Source organism: Tenrec ecaudatus, chromosome 8 (assembly GCF_050624435.1).
Source record: "Tenrec ecaudatus isolate mTenEca1 chromosome 8, mTenEca1.hap1, whole genome shotgun sequence".
Taxonomy (NCBI): domain Eukaryota; kingdom Metazoa; phylum Chordata; class Mammalia; order Afrosoricida; family Tenrecidae; genus Tenrec; species Tenrec ecaudatus.
Genome location: NC_134537.1, coordinates 73480940 through 73498727, shown reverse-complemented (window position 1 = coordinate 73498727; position 17788 = coordinate 73480940). Strand labels below are relative to the sequence as shown.

At 36.8% G+C, this 17788-nt stretch overlaps 1 protein-coding gene across 1 annotated transcript in view; it reads left to right on the top strand.

Annotated features, from left to right (window-relative positions):
- CSMD1 (CUB and Sushi multiple domains 1) overlaps positions 1-17788 on the top strand; it is a 1770408-nt gene that overhangs the window by 1540580 nt on the left and 212040 nt on the right. The window contains exon 38 of the mRNA XM_075557189.1: positions 13848-13966. Coding sequence (XP_075413304.1) covers positions 13848-13966 — 119 coding nt within the window. The remainder of the gene's footprint in view (positions 1-13847; positions 13967-17788) is intronic.

The following is a 17788-nucleotide window of genomic DNA, read 5'->3' as shown; positions in this document are numbered from 1 at the left end:
CAAGCCAAATCAGACAGGGCAAAGGGCATTTGTCTAAGACAGACCGGGGTCTCTAGGGAAGCAAGAGAGAGACAGCACATCAAACTCATTGCGTCGAGTTGGTTCTGATGCCAGGGGAGAGTAGAATTACCTCTGTAAATTGCTCCAACTGCAAATCTCAGGAGCAGAAAGCCTCATCTTTCTCGCAAACAGCAACTGATGGTCTGGAACTACAGCCTTTTCAGTTAGCACTCTACATCACTAGTGTAGCTAGATGAGAGATAGATAAACAAAGCCATATATATATCCCCCACCTATACCTGTAGGCAAGTTCCAAACTGGTGGACTAAATGTCAGGCTTGAGACTTCCCTTGACTTGAGTAGCTCAGGAATATGTAGATAATAATTATGTGTCAAACAATGATGTATCTAACAATGATGTTAATTATTATTGTGCAGCTTTATCATAACCGATTGAAATGGTAAATAATGATCTAAAAGTGTATAGTGTAGAAGTTGCTGCTACGGAATTAGATATCAGTAATTATTCTTAAACTCAGCATTTCAGTGATTAATAATAAAAGACCAGGATTATGAGTCTGATGGAGACTGATGAACTCTTGAAACTACTGTAAAAAATAAGTTTCTGACATGGAACGGAAGTCATTCCAGACACAAGCTCTCAACCAAATATTAGACTGCCCTTTAAATAAACAATAGCACCACCACTGACACCATGAGAGCAAAAGGACAACATCTGCTAAAATCAAAGATGCAAAGACAGAGAGGGGCAGAGAACGTGGATGGATGGAAGGGTAACCCAGAGTGGACATGAGGTGAGTGTTGTCACTGTGCAGAAATTTTGACCAATGCCAGGGAATCGTTTGTGCATCAATTATTGAATGGAAAACTACTTCACTGTATAAATGTTCACCTACAGCTCAATTCAATGTTGAGAGAGAGCGAGAGAGAGAATCAGGTACCTAAATCTTTTCCACTAATTGTTTTAACAATTTAGAGAAGAGGATGTGAATCTGTTCTTTAGGAAGAGAACCCATCATTCCTATAGTTTCTAAGGGTAATCTAGAAGGTGGAAAGCTGTAAGTCAATAAAGCACATTATGTTAGACTATTTGATAAATTCCACAGTTCTTGAGGGTTGGTCTATTTGATTAGAAAGCATCAGCATTCCAATTTGTTCTGTTCCTACGACCTTAAGAGCTTCTCCCCTCGACTGTGCAAGTCTGCTACTAAGTCCATGGAAGTCAATCTTTGCATTTGATATTCTCACATTTCTCTCCTTGGTGTTCCCATGCGACTTTCATCATTTCCTCCTCTCTGCTGAAATTCCCCCAGCTGTTCATGCATATTGTGTACTTTCCCCAGCACATTCCTTAGTATATTAATTATTGCAGTTCCCATAGCTGATATTTCCATTATATGACTATGTTCTGAGTCTGAGTCTATTGCTTTTTGATGTTTTGCAAAGAGTTAGTTTTTGAATTTTCGTTTGTATGTCTTGTAATATTTTTTATTAAAACAGGATGCCGTGTGTACAACTGGAGAGGCTTCAGTAGAGACTTTATGCCTCTGAATAGACTCCACCTGACTGTTAAAGCAATCCAGTCAGTCATTGAGATGTCTTTTGAATTATGCTGTTACCATAGTTCCTTTAAAAGCATTGCAGTTTTCAAATAACACTAGTTGTAAGCTGTGATTGTCACATATGTGTTGAGCTTTTTCCAATTTGAATACTGTAGCTTCAGCTTTCCGCAATCCATGAGCTTATAAAAAGAAGATTTCTCTTTACAAATTGTGAACAATTCTGAACTTCTTCAGTTTAAAGTAGTCAGATTTTACCTATGTTTGAACTTGGCGTTGAATTCCCAGCCCCTCACCCCAGCACTAGGATACCTCTGCTTGGTATTGAGATGTAATCTTAGAGCTGTTTTTTGTTTGTTTGTTTGCTTGCTTGTTTGAATCAAACTTCCAGTTATAGATTTGTTCTTCTTTTTGCTTCCTTCAGCTACCATATGTCTTTGTCTGTGTCCCCTAAGTGACAGGTTTTGTTTTTTTGTTGTTTTTCCTTCCTGATTTGACTCCAATGGCTTTTGACCCCATTGAGTGAAGGGTTTTGGGAAGTTCACGCGTGACACCTATTTCTCAACACAAGCACTGAGTCAGACCATCTCAGTCATAGGGTAGAGGCCTGTGGCAAAACGTAAAAAATATCCCTTCTCTCTGGGTTCCTAAGCTATGTGAGATTCACACTGTGGCAGTTTATGAAAGTGTTCAGATTGCTTATTGTCTATTTGTGGGCTGGTATGTTTCTTTGCTTGTAATTCACTGCAGAAAAGTCCATTTGTGGGTCTCGTCTTTCCTCAGGGACCTCGTGCTTCTGGAAGTCAGGTTCTCCTGTTACCATGCAGCCTCACCTCCCTAGTGGGTTAAAGAAAATGTTCTAAGGATAGTCTGGGATGGATTAGCCAAAACCAAGTTAAGCATGATCTTACTTGTGCTTTCTTCCAAATATTTTTATAGTAAAAACTATTTGAAGATAGTTCTATATAATGAAATTATTTTTAGGTTAACCATGGTCAAACATATCTTTGATGATCCTTTAAAAAGGCCACTTATCTATCTAGCTCTTACTTATCTATTTTATGCATGCATAACACTAAGGTAATGATAAAAGTTTCATCATAACTCTGAAAAAATATCAGAGGCTATTACAGATGATTTTATTAGCTGCAGAATCTAATTTAACTGATGTTTTCCCTTTACTTAGAAATTTCTTAAAATAAAAACGATTTGAAAGTGAATATATAGCAGTACTTCTTTAATAATCAAATTTTCACTATTTAAACCATCCCTATTAAATTCAACTTTTAAAATAGCAATTGAATTTAGGCATATTTGCATCACTAAATAAGAAGAAATACTTAATTGTTGAGCCAGCAGTGCCCATTTTATTAGAGGTTAAGTTATAAAGCTCACATTTATAAAGCAGCGGTTGTCATTTTGAGTCATTATGTGTCATTTTGAGTTCTGTTTTCTTTTAGTCCCTTCTCCCCATTAACCACTTCAGCTTTGTTTAAGATCCTCAAGCAAGGCCTCAGCAGCACAGCAACAGGATCGTGCCAGGAGTTTCAGGCTGAGGAATTTAGAGAGCATGTAGAGAGAGAATGTCCTTGGTATTCTATGGATGTTGAGTGAAAATAGACAGTACCAGAAATGCATACATGCAAAGGCAGATGGTTGTTCGAATCATAAACTATGGATAACAGTTGAAAAACGGGAATCTAGAACACCTAATTATGCGGGGTTTTTTTGGAATTACTACACAGACCAAGAGGATACCCATTGGTTTTAAATCAGAAAAGATGAGCATTAGAGTTGTATACTATAATCATTCAGACTTGCTCAGTTTTATGCTGAGCAAATAATCCAAGAGATTGAACACTATGGAGGAAATGTGGCATATGGAGGCAGGTTTCTTAACAGGTTGAACTATGTGACTGATTGGCAACACTGGTGGCTAAAAGCAAAAAACCCTTGAAGCACATAATGATGAAGATCACACGTTACAGCCTTCATTATGGATTACAATTCAATGTAAATAAAATGATAATCCTCAGAACTGGGCCAACAATCAAGACAAAAGAAAAGATTATTATTATCAAGGACTGTGTTTCACTTGGATTCAGTCAGTGCCCATAGATTGATGCTCCTCCAATCGGGAAATACAATGATGTTCGGCATTAGGTATATCTGCTGCAAAGATCTCTTGGACGTTTTAAACAACAAGGATGTTGCTTAGAAGACAAAAGACATGATGCTTCAGTTGTCTCATAGGCAGATAAAATTAGATAATAAATAAGGTAGAGCAAAGAAGGATCGATTCATTTGAACTAAGATGTCGGCAAAGAATATGAACTATGCCACGGTGTGCCAGAAGAATGAACACATTTATATCGGAGGAAATAAAACTAGAATGCTTCTTTAAAGAAGAGAGTGCAACCTTTCATTACAGTTACTTTGGATATATCATTAGAAAGAACAATGTAGGCACTCAGCAAGATGGATTACCATCGTGGCTACACCATGGGCTTAGATATCGGAAAGACTGTGGGGATGGCACAGCACTAGGCCATGCTTTATTCCGTGGTACAAGGATTGCCTTTAAGAAGAAATCAACTTAATGGAACCAAACAATAACAAAATAAGAGAAAACTAGAATAATTAAACCTAACAACCCTCTATTGTTTGAATCAAATGTTCTTTTGCAAGGAAGAATTAAAAGAAGTACATTATTTTCACACTTTTGATATACTTGCAAGTGTACTACATCAGTTGCCATCAGTGGAAATAATTATTTACCATTATAAAATTTAAATATTTTTAAATTATAGCTGATTATTCAGTCACTCAAGAGCAGTATGTTAGCTTGCCTTTGTTAGAAGTGTCTATCTAATCAATAATTAATTTAATATATTTATGAACAGATAAAAGTTCCCTCAAAAGATAGTTAAATGAGAAAAAAAAGTACATGGACAAAAATTTTAGAAGCAGTCTGCTTTCCAAAATGTATTTCAGATAACGTTTAAAGCTGTGGATCAAAGTATACTCTATGATACCTAACAATAAAAACAATAAGAGAAAAAGTAATTTTAAAAATATTTTTAAAAGATAACTAAGGAAAAGAACTGTGTATAAATCCATCAGTCACTTAGATTAAAATAATTGCAATTAATAAACACTATAATTAGTTTTGAATTTTCTGTTATAAAAGCAAAAAATTTTAATTGTAAAATGATTTTTAAAAGAAAACATAGCTATTCATTTAAGACTTGTTTTTTTTTTAAAAGACTTGTTTTAAAGGATTAAATATAAACTATCTCCCATATTCATTTCAAAATAAGCACACGGAGGGAAATATCTCAATTGGGATTAAAATCTGTAAAATGCTAGGGAAATGGCGTGGAAGCCAAGTCTGTACTCGATACACAGGGGAAAAGAGAATCCAACTCCATTTCTGTCCAAGAATGATTTGCTTGAAGCAGAATTCAGACACACTGCTCTCCTTCAATCTTCTTTATTTCTTATTGTGCCACTGTCATAGACTGGCTTCTCCAGAGAAGCTAAATCGGCGACACCCGGGTGTGTGTATAATAAAATAGTATAGCAGGTCCAGGTCTGTGTATCAGATGTTAGGCAGGGGATTTCTCCTGGTTCCCGTGACTGTGTGGACTATGATTGCCAGCAAGACCATTGACGGGGGCTGCAGAGGTCAGTGGAGGTGGCTTCAGAGGCATTTAAGGTCGGCAGGTCACATTTAAGGTCGGCAGGTTACTGATGACTCTCAGGCAATATGGCAGGTCTTTGCATCAAGGCCGAAGAACAGGATATTGATGAAACAGGTGCAGGAACCAGACCCCGCACAAAGCAAACCAGCTTCCCTCTGAAGTTCAGTGTCATTGAATCTGTGCTGACTCATAGAACACTTATAGGTCAAGATAGAATGCCCGTGGGTTTCCAACACGGTGAGTCTTTACAGGAGTAGAAAGTCTTTTCTTTCTCCCGAGGGGCAGCTGGTGGATGCGAACTACTCACCATGTGGTTAGCAGGCAGGACCTGCTACACCACCAGGCCTCCTTGAGCACCCACTTATCTAGGAATCAAGCCAGGCTTCAAAAGCAATCAATTGCTAGAGAGCCAAACAACCGAGCCAAGTTGCCACAAAACCTTTGCTGTCACACCCCAACACTCAACTTTCTGCTGGATATGCTAATTCAGAAGTCACAGACAACATTCATGATAATGGAATTTATTAAACAAGTTACACCTCAAGATCAGCAATGTCAAGGACGCAGTGGTCTTGTCTGTGCGAAGGACTGCTCTCGGTGTCTTAGAGGTCTTGTGTTTTGCTTGAGCACAGTGAGGTGTCCCGGAATCCTCCCCCTTCTCAGTGCACGTTTGTATGTGCTTACCATATTTGCACAAAGCAAACAAGTTTCTCACTCAGACTCACTGCCATGGAGTTGATTCTCACCCATCGTGATCCTGCAGGTGGGAAGAGTTGTCCGTGTGGGTTAACAAGACGATAACTATGTACAAGAGTGAAAAGCCACGTCTTTCTCCAGTGGAGCAGCTAGTGGTTCAGAACTGCAGACCTTGGGGGTACATTCCAGTACATAAGCAGGATGCCTTCAGAGCTTTATGAAAGGAGAAACTTTGTTTTCCTAGAAGTTGAATGAAAAGAAATGTTGGATGCTCAAACTCACTGCCACCAAGGTGATTCTAATCCACAGGGGCCCTGTAGGATCTAGTTAGAAATGCCACTTGGGGTTTCCAAGACTTTAAATCTTCTTGGGGGCAGATAGTCTTATCTTTCTTCCTTGGAGTGATTGATGCATTTGAACTGCTGATCTTGTGGTTAGCAGATCAGTGTGTACCTCAGTATACCACCAGACCTCCTGTACAGTAGGTGTACTGCAAATGCTGGTATACCTAAGTAGATGTTCTTTTGTTTGTTTGTTTTTTGCTGTTTACATTTTCATTAAAAATCATTTTATTGGGGGCTCATACAACTCTTATCAAAATCCACACATACATCCATTGTGTAAAGCACATTTTAAATTCATTGCCCTCATCATTCTCAAAACATTTGCTCTCCACTTAAGCCCCTGGCATCAGCTCCTCATTTTCTCCCTCCCTCCCCGCTCCCCGCTCCCTCGTGAACCCTTGATCATTTATATTATTTTGTCAGATCTTACACTGTCCGACGAGTAGATGTTCTTGTGTTCCTTGTTTCCTTAGTAAATAACCCAGCTGTACTCCTTCTTCGTCTAGGATTTGCTTTCCTCTCCCTTTGGATATTTTGTTCATGGTTGTTTTGAGGTCAGTAGTTAGAAAAGAATACTTTATTTTTTTGAGTTGAAAAGTTTGAAATCCATAAACTATCATTAGGAGATCAATGTCAACTTGACAAAGCTTACTCAAAGCTATTCCGATCCATTACATTAATAAGGGTTTCTTCAACTTTTTTCTAAAAATGTTTTCAAAAATTCTGTTTATTATTTCTTTTTTTGTTTTTTTTCTAATTTAATAAATCTTTTTATTGGGGCTCATACAACTCTTATAGCAATCCATACTTACATCAATTGGGTAAAGCACCCTTATACATTCGTTGCCCTCGTCATTCTCAAAATTCACCTTCCACTTGGGTTCCTGGAATCAGCTCGTTTTACCCTCCGCCCTCCCCTCTCCCCCGATCCCCCTCAAACCTTAATAGTTTATAAATAATTATTTTATCTTATCTTACACTGTCCGGCGTCTCATTCATAACATTTAAACTTGCTGTTCTTTGAATTTTCCCAAGGGTTTTGAAATAGTGACCACAATGAATTCCACAGAACTGGTGAGGCTTTTGTTATAAGCTGATTGATAACTTTTATGTTTTAGCATTAATAGGTGAAGTTGTTAAATTTTATTTCTAGACAAATTAGGCACACCTTTTGAATGGCATTATTTTATCTTCTATGCTTTTACAGTCTAGAATTACCAGATTTTAAAAGTTTTGCTTTATTTTCTATCTAACCACATTTTCAAAAATCAGCATTTTTATAACTGTTCCTATTCTTAACATCTGAAAAGATCATAAAAATTTTATATACCATTTTATACAATATTATATAAATTGTATATAACGTAGCATTTGTATAATGCCATGTAAAATACTATGATATATTCAGTTTTTTTAATTCTTCAGTTTTAATATTTTTGCATAGCAGCAGTTCTTAGCAACAATAATGCGCGAGAATTACCTGGAAAATGGGACTCTTAGAAATAGAGTTAACTTTATGTTCAATTAGGATGCCAGGTGTTTCAGAAAATGGTAGCTTGTAAACTGCCATTTAAAGGGGTAAAAACTGCTTTATCATATTTTCTCTAGTAACATTGATAAAACAAATGCAAATGTGTTTGACTGGAAAGCCTCCCTATAAAACATTTGTCATGCAATATTACGATTTGCTCCTTCCAGCTGTCTCTACTCTTGAAGATTAACTGAAATTCTCTATTCTATGGTTGTGTTTCTCAGCTTCATTTTAATAGCATTTAGTATAATTCTGTTATTTATATATATTCCTAGTTGTCTACTTTTACATCTAAATAAGTCCCTTTTAACTGCCGGTTTTATGATTCATCCTGACAGTTTTGTGATGGCAGCCACAATGGTTTAACAGTATGAGATTCAGCGGCAAACATCATTTTCCTAAAGTATGCAAAGAAGGAATTGTTATAGGACATTATGTTTCAAAGATATCTTTAAGAAAGAGATATTTTTTCTTGAATTTACATTTTTAAAAGGTATTAATTTGTGCAATATTTATATAAATATGTATTCAATGAGCTCTAAAACATATAAACAAGCATTTTATAGTCATAAAAGACACTAGATTTCTTATCTTTTTTCCCAAAAGTTTTATTGGCACATAGTTTACAGATCATAAAATTCAACAGATTTTATTTAGAGCATTCCACCCCGCCCCGCCCCTATGGTTACATTGCCTTTAAAATGACTTAGGAAATTATAATCAATTCTGATGCTCCCTCCCCCACCCCACCCTCATTATTTACTCCAGAAATGCCCTTTCCCTCCCGACCACCCTCTGCTGTGTCCCTAGATCCTCTTGTATCTGTTATTATCACTATGCACCCACCCCTCCTTTGCTTCATAGCTTGGAGGCCCAACTGAAAACAATAAAAGACAAAATCAGACTAAAATCATAAAAGTACAAAGACACAAATACAAAAAATGAGTAAGAAGGAAAAGACCCCATCAACATTCTAGAAGCCAAAATTCTAAATTTCTGTTATGAAACCAATCAGAGATGCTTGCACCTGTAACAAATCCAGGTTGTGCAATAGGGTGCTCAACTGGCCAAGTGTCGAGTTTGATTCTGCATAAACAAGATTACAGTGGTGTCTGACTGATAGTAAGGCTGTTCGAGACTCTTGCCTTATCATGGCTGCTTTACTTCATATTTTGATGAGTGTCAATAAGCAAGCTATTTCCTTTAGCGAAGCATTCTTCAGCACGTCACCTCCTGTACTCTCAAGAGTCAGACAGTGTATCATTTTATTGCCTTACACGATTCGCAGTATCCCTACAGTTAGCCTCACTCACTTTTGATTTTCTACTTTGGATCTAAAATGATATAATTGCTGGCTTTTTCTTTTAAAAAGTTGTTCAGTCCTTTTATAATCAGAGGGCATTATATTCTTGTCATTTTGTACCTCCACACTGCAATTTAAGTTTTTAAAAGCTGTTTTCTTGAAATTTAAGTTATTGAAAGCTGTTTTATCTGCTATGTTTTTATCCTTTTTGCCAGCATGATGACTTCCTTTATATTAGCATGAACAAAAATCCCAGCCAGTGTTTTTATTGTATTCATGGAATTAATCAGTCCTTTTTTGCGTGTCTCGACTCATTATTCATGTGGAGGATGCTGCCTTGCACTTGGAGGAGTCAGACATGATGCATGAAAAAAATTTTTTGAGTTCACGTCCAAAATAGTTCAAGAAATATTTGGTCATATCAATTGACTCTGTCACTCATTTTTGATAGTCAAATGCGAAACTATTTCTATTAGGGTTCTAGTTCATAGGTCCATAGGTTTATTATAAACAGAACATATTTAAACATCTTTCTGAGATCAGAGCGGTGGATGGCTGCAGACAAGTTCACTTAGCAATACACTTGTCTTTGTCTTGTTACCATGCCTTCAAAATCAGAGCTAGACAAAGCACCTGCTCTGAAGACAATCTTATGGGCCAGATGAATTCAGAACAAAAAGTTAGTTCAGTAGGATATGGTGAAAATTTCTTAGGCCTCTAAAGAGGAAATCTTGGTAATTTTTTTCAAAGAAGATGAAAATTACAGGGGCTGATTATGAAAATATTTTATGATAAGAGAAAAACTGCATAAGTGGGAAGAAGGTCAGGAAATTTGCACTAAGGACAAAAAAGGTATTGTTTCCCCAATCTTGCCAATGTGCCTACTCATTTTTTTCCAGGGTAGGAAGTTATACCCTGTGAGGATTCCTTAATTGGCAAGCCTTGTCCTATCTACCCTACAGTCCTGTTCCTGTCCCTTCAGAGTTCTTTTGGTTCACCAAACTCAAAGAACATGAACAGCAAGATCACTTGTGCGCCTCCAGGATGGCGAAACTTCCATGTTGAGGAGCTGAAATCGCAGAGCACCAAATTCTTCCATGAAGAGCTAGAGAGATGGCACCCACATCTGCAGAAGGGTGTAGACCTAGGTATATTCTATGCTAAAAAACAATAACTTCAAGTTTTGGCCTTTAGTTTAACAAAGATTTCTATGCTTTTATAAAACACTTTGGACTTGCCCTAGCAAATAATAACTAGTTTAAGTTATATTTCTAGAAAGTTTACCTACAAATACCCTGAACATTTTTTTTTGAATTCTCAGGACCTTGCATATACAGGATGCATAGCGACATTCAGTGTGAATAAACGAATGAAAGAGAAAAGCAAAAGGGAAAATGCATTAAAAGCATCACTCTTCTTTCATAGTAACACAGTCGGCATTTTCTTTTAAAGCTTCATTCTGTTGCTGCCATTTTCTGTATTTTCTAAAACAGGACTGTATTTTCTAAATCAGGACTTTCTATATAGCTTGATTCACTTCCTTCTGGGACCTCATCAGAATTTCCATTGACCTTCACAATTCTATCTCCAGTCTCTTCCAGTCAATCTAAGCTTTTACTACTCCCCAAACCAAACTCTCTGCCGTGGGATCAATGCCAACTCAGAGCCACACTAGAGGACAGGAGACAACTTCCCCTGGGGTTTCGGAGACCTTAATTCTTTACAGGAGTCAAACGCCCTTCTTCCACCTGCGCGGCAGCTATCTGGTGCTTTCCAACTGCTGACCTTGCCACTGACCAACACACCTTAAAAATCTTCTATCCTCTAGCCATTACTCAATTTCAAAAGTGCTTTCATATATTACTTTTCTGTTAGAGCAATTCCCAGCCTAGCATACCAAGTTTTATCTTAATTGTACTTGTTGTTATGAGAGAAGTCCTTCAAAGGAGTGGCTGAAACAAACAAACGAATTTTCTCACATTTTCAGAGCCTAGATGTTGCCTTCCAGAGGAGAGCTCTGGGGGCAGGCCAGGGGAAGGTGTGTGTCTCTCGGGAGCCTTTCTCCATCATCTCCCTATGCATGCGTACTTGCTTAATCTCTTGCATGGACTAAAAGAGACGGAGTTGAGACGCCTTAAAATTCTACATGAACAAAGCAAAGAAACCCAACTTCCAAATGGCATGATAAATAGAGGTGTTTGATTGTTAGGCGCTGTGAGATCTGACTCATAGACACACTCTGTACAACACAATCAAACCCTGCCTGCTCTGATGCCATCCTCGTCTGTTAGTTTGTTTTTGTTTATTTGTTTTGCTGCCATATTTGAGGCCAATAGGGCTGCTACTCTACAAACCCGTATTTTTGAGGATATTTCTCTTTTTCACTGACCCTCCACTCTGCCTCTTGGATTTGTGTTAGCTACATGAGACAAAGTCTCTCTAAGTTCGTTTGTAAGGAGCACTCCAGCTGCAATAATTTCAAGGCAGATTTGTTCTTCTGGAATTCCATGGTATATTCAATATTCTTCACCGACAATAATTATAGTCTTTCTTCTTCATTATCCGGTTTCACATGCATATAAGATGATTGAAAATCCCATAGCAGTCAAGATTTAAAACGTATATTTTGGATTCTTTTAATTCAAGTAATAATGCAAAGGAAATTTAATAAGTGGAATTTAATTTTGAATCATTTGTCATGTTAAAGCTTTTTAATTTCCTATTTTTTCTCTCTTCATCTACCTTAAAGTTTTGTATTATGGATATACTCTGATCTGTATTGCATTTGTTGGATACTTGATATTCCAAAATGTTCATGAAATTGTGACACCTTTTATTATATATTTAGTGTTCATATTTTAGTTAGAAATGTTTTAACCAAGACTATTTTCAGTGTGTAATTAAAAACTAACAGGCGAGTTTGGTAATTTGTAAGGAAAAGTACGCTTATAGACTCACAATATTAAAGTAAAGAGATAAATTATACTAATAAAGTTAAAAAACAATTAATTATATTTATATGTAGCAATTTTATCCTTCTTAAAAAGCCCTAATTGTTGAAATTATGTGATTATACACATACACACACAGCCACTTAAGAAAACATATATTTAAACTCTACGTATCCTATAATCTGTGTGTGCCATTTCTTGACATTTTCCACCTCGTAGGTCTCCTTTCAAACAAAATCAATACAACTTGGTATTTTTGCATGAGAAATGCAGTTGTCTCTATCTCTGGTTAGAGTAGTCTCAGGGTTGGGAGGAGAGTGAAACACCTGTAATTCTTCAACTGTAATATAGAGCAGTCCCATAGGATGAGACTAACGTGCACATGCTCGCTGGCTGAGTGGGTATGGGGCCTACAGGTCCTGAGTTGTCATTTCTGACAAGCTACCCCCAAGCTTTTGAAAAGCCAAGAGGCAGGGTAGGTTTGACACTAGTTGACTGATACAGACAGATTACATGTGTAGTCTGACTATACCTGGAAAACTTGGCCCCCTAAGTGAACTTTCAATTCTTTTGTTATGGGCTTATTGTGAGGATTTTGGCAGCATATCTCATATAGTGAGTAGTCTCTAAGTCAACCTGTTGCCATGAAATCAAGCTCAACTAATAGACACCCAATGCAGGCCAAAATAGAACTGAATGTAAGTTACAATTTAAAATGTTGTAACTACCTCAACTATTCCCCATTCATTTTAATAAAGTAATAACATCTTCAAGGGTCTTTAAATATTGATCCTGCTTTTATAAGAAATAATAAGTGCTGGTGGTACAATGAGTAAGTGCTTGGTCGAACTAAAAGGTCAAAGGTTAAATTCACCAGCAGCTGCATAAGAGAAAAGGCCTCTTGGGAAGATTGCCCGAAGATGGCCTAGCTAATGGCTGCTGAGTCAGAAAACCCTATATCCCAAATAGAACTCTATTATAGACATCCAAGTGTGATTATCTGTTCACAATGAGGCCATCACAGCTGTCTCCCAGGAGCTGCTGGGGTTGTGCACCTGCCAACTGTTCGTTCGCAGCAGAGCGCTAACCATTGCATCCCTGGGGCTCCCCCTGCAAAAACTGCAACCTAGAAAACCCTAGAAGGCAGTTCGTTCGACAGTGTCCTAGAGGGGCACTGACTTATTGACACACAGTCACAACAAACAACATGAGAGTGTTCCTGACCATTTTTTGGTTTGCTTTAAAAAGAGAGCAAATGAGAGCTATTGAACAAAATTTTTGTTCTTATTTAATTATTATTTTTTTATGGGAGGACTGATTCCCAAATTCATACTAAACTTTTTAAATAAAGATTGTAGAGTATGCTTGAAAAAAAGACAAATATCATGGGGTTTCATATACAATAGGGAATATTTTAAACACCATTTCAGACATGTATGCATTAGAATTGGGATGTTATACTAAACATAGAAATGATTCATTGTTTAAAAGGCTTTGATTCAGTGGATTATAAAATTAAATTAAAGGCAAAGAATTAGTGCATAATTCTGATTTTAAAATATTTAAACCCATCTTGATAAGATAGCAAGAGAAAGAATCAAAGCTTTTGTTCATTTTTTCAGGATGAGAGCCATTGGGGGTGTGGTGGGGGTAGGGAGAGCCTTTTCCAGATAATACAAATGTTATCTCTACCATATGATTTATAAGTCTTGTGTTTCACTTTATTATTATTATTTAGCTGTCGGTCTTGCTGCGTGTCAAGAACCAGCTCTTCCTAGCAACGGCATCAAAACAGGAGACCGATACATGGTGAACGATGTGCTGTCCTTCCAGTGCGAGCCCGGGTACACATTGCAGGTAACTTTGTTTTGAGTTCTTCCCAGTACAAAGGGTTCAACATCGTCCTCCTCAGCCAGCTTACTTAAAGCTTCAGGCCTAGATTTATGTATCTCTGATGTAATTTCATGTCATAGTAGTGATATTTTCCAGGCAGGAGGGTAATGCTAATTTTCATGTGGAAATAATTTCTAAATGATGAAGCATTATCCAAAAGTTGAGCATTTTATTTTAATATCTCCAAAATTATTTTAATTCAGATGTAAGCTTACCCAAAACAATCACATGCAGGGGCATCTCTGCCACCTTTCGGTACATCCTAACTGGAAAATCCAATGGTTGCCTCTGCTTCCGCGTCCTATGCTTGCTTTGCTTTGCAGACTCTGCGTAGGATTTAATTTGATTGATTCTCTTTAAGCTCCTGTACGAGGTACATGCAAAGTACGCATGAAATGGGTTCAAATAATTTTTGATAAATATTAAGCATACCTTTTCAACACTGCAATATAAATTATGAATTCTACCGAGAAGATTATTAGTTATAAATGAATATATAGCTAGAGTAGCCTCTGTAATTTATTATGTGGCTTAACAATGACTCCCAGAATAGCTTTTGCTGTCACTTATATAATTCTCCCTTCCAACAGTAAAAATTGATATTCTAAACATGTATATTCCAAAGTTCAGTGGAAATATGTAAGTCTATTCATAGTTTTACTCTTCAGTTAGCTTAGGTAAAGAAATACATTTTGTTATAAACATTTTTAACATTGAAGCTGGTAATTTTTTCAAGAGTTTCATTCTAATCATATTCTGCAGACTTAAAAAACAAAACCCTAAGTAAAGATAGGAAAAACACTGAAACACCTAGAAGTGACATGACACCATGAAGTCACGTTCCACATGTGTGTTGGAGAAATATCTAACTGGATCAAACAACAGCTGCTGGGAAATGTATGCTTGTAGGATGCCGTTATCAAGGGTTTCACGTTCAACCAAAGAAAGCCTCTCCAAGTAATAGCCCATCAGTCAGATGATGTCAGTGCAATGTTCTGTATGTGGTGCTGATGAGGAAGTGAGGATGGGAGCAGAGAACACACAAGGGCCAGAGAGGTAGATGGGAACAGATCAAACAGAACTCCATGTAGGGATCAGCCCACATTTTAAATGGAGTTAAAATGGTTTTAAAAAGGCCTAGGATGGTGGTGGCCCTGGCAGTATTTCATTCTGTTGTACATAGGCCACTATGAATCAACACCTACCAACAAAATACACAACAATAATTGAAAACTATTGTGCTAATTAAGGAGCCCTGGCGATGTTACAGATTGGGCTGCTAACTGCTGGATCAGAAATTCTGAACCACCAGTCACTCTGTGGGAGAAAGATGGGGCTGGGAACCCACATGGGTTTGGAGACCACCCTATCTGCAGCGAATTTATTATTACAAATAAATCATAACACCCAAAGGCACCTCCATAAATATGAGCACAAACATATAGATCTCGGCAAGTCATGCAATACTTGTTTTGTTCTATATAATGATGGACATACCTTTGCTTTGCAGATCAAATGTTCCTATAGGAGCCATTTCCAATGGGAATTTTGGGAGGTTTTAAAAATGCTGTTATCTAAACAAGTTGGTTGGCCAAGCGTAGTATGGCCACTTTAATTTACTCTTTAAGACAACATGTTTCTACTGCATAGACTAGAGTTTAAAGGATTGGAATTTTCATTTACTCGAGGGACCTTTGTATTTTGTAAAAAATGAACAACAAATAAACAAAAGCCACCTAGTCAAGCCCATCATATGGTTGATTTCCTTGGGTGAAGGTTTGTAGGAGAAAACCATGTGTCACAATAACTGGATCTTAGTCTGATTGCCATTTTTATACTTTTTCTTAGGTTTGCATTGTAATCGACTTAAGCCAACTAAATATCATGTTCTCTTTAGTATTTTCCAAATTACCACTTTAATACATGCTTTACATGTGGATGTACATTTTCGCTCCTGCTTTTGATGTCACTTTACACTTTCTGTAAACATACTTGCATAAATTACATCTTCAGAGCCACCAGAGAAAAATAGGGAAGCCGTTCCTTTGAAAGAGCATTTTTTATAATGAATTGTTTAATATGTTTCTAAGAGATAAAGGCCTGAAAGAGCTCAATCAAGCCATATACTAGTTCTTTTTTGAATGCAAATTACATTTTAAAATATTCACATTATAGTCAGTGTCAGACTTTGATTTCAAAAGTGGCTGATTCTCATTCATATGAACAAAAAATAAGATTTTTGATTTTAAATATTTTGGTAGCAAATTAATATTTCTGTAATGGCAGAATGCATACATTCCATAATAGTTATAAAACATCTTATTTCTGAAACTGTTTATAGATTAATGCCTGTAAAGACAGAAAGGTTCATGAACATAACAAAGGTACCTCGGTATGGGGCCTTGGAAATAAACTCTGAATATTGGAATTATTTAAGATTTTTCACCTTCTCTGGATGTGATTTAGTGTTCATTTAAAAGATGACCACCCTCTCCCCGCCAAATACCCCGTGTAGGTATAAACTAGTAAATAAACATACCAAGTTTTGTCTTTTTTGATCCATTATGAAAATTTCAGCAAAAATTACTAATAGGAAAATGTTTACTGGAGAATCAACATAGAATATTAAACAGATGAGTAATTTTTTCCTTTTGATTGCTAGCCTTTGATGAATATCTTTATGGGCTTTGCTTTTTATGTTTGAATATTTTAGAAAGAATTTTATTATAGAAAATTTAACGGATCAGAGAATGAGTATCCACAAGGGAGCCTGAAATTTAGCATAAAACACATTGTCTAGAATGTCATCTTTGAAAATAAATACTGAGGTTCTTGGCTTAGCAACTTTAGCAAATATCAGGAAGCAAAAGAAAATTGGGACTGTGAAAGAGGAATCATGTATGAAGCATTTCTAAGCTTAGGGAATCAGTTTGCTATTGATCACTGCATTGGCAAGAATCTTGTTTTGTTCACCCCCAGTGTGCCTGGGATCATTTACCATGAATTCAATACGTGATTTTTCAGTGGACTCTGACGGCTGCAGGTGGCAAATGGGAATCCATGAGATAAGCAGGCATGACAGAAAAGGGCGCAGAGTCAACACGAGGGTGGGACTGGAGGGAGTCTGCCACGGAACAACCTTTTCATGACTTTCATTGTACAAAAGATCACGTACAAAACATCTAAAACTTAACCCTGTGCTTTTTATTTTAAAAAGGGAATATATGCCTAGATTGTGAATGTGAACATTGAGGGCTTCATATATTTAAAAGATAGAGACTCTGAGAGATGTGGGTTAATTTTATTGCAAACATTGTTGATTTGACAGCCCCTGAGGCTGTCTGATTATAAAAATTATATTCAGTCTCTTCCTCTGACTGTTTTTTGCTGAACATTAATGGTCCATCAACTTATGCATGAAACATAGATAACGCGAACAATCACCTTTTCACAAGCAGAAAACATATTGCTGACCTTTTCCCCATCTCATCAATATCTAGTAGTTTCTAATCATAATCAGCCTTTCTAGCCAAAAGCTATCATATCTGATGACGAAGTACAAACTTACTTTGTCCAATGCGTTCTGTCTTCTTTAAGCACTGAAAACTGAGCCTGTCAGAAACATGATCTATTTAAAGGAATCTTACATTTTTTTAAATTGTGAAAATAAATAACAAATGTGGTATTTTTCCTCTTTTGATTCCTAAGGTTATTCATTAATAATCAGTATTTCTTATTTTATTTTACATTTGTAGTAAAATTGCAAAATATTCTTCCACGCACTGA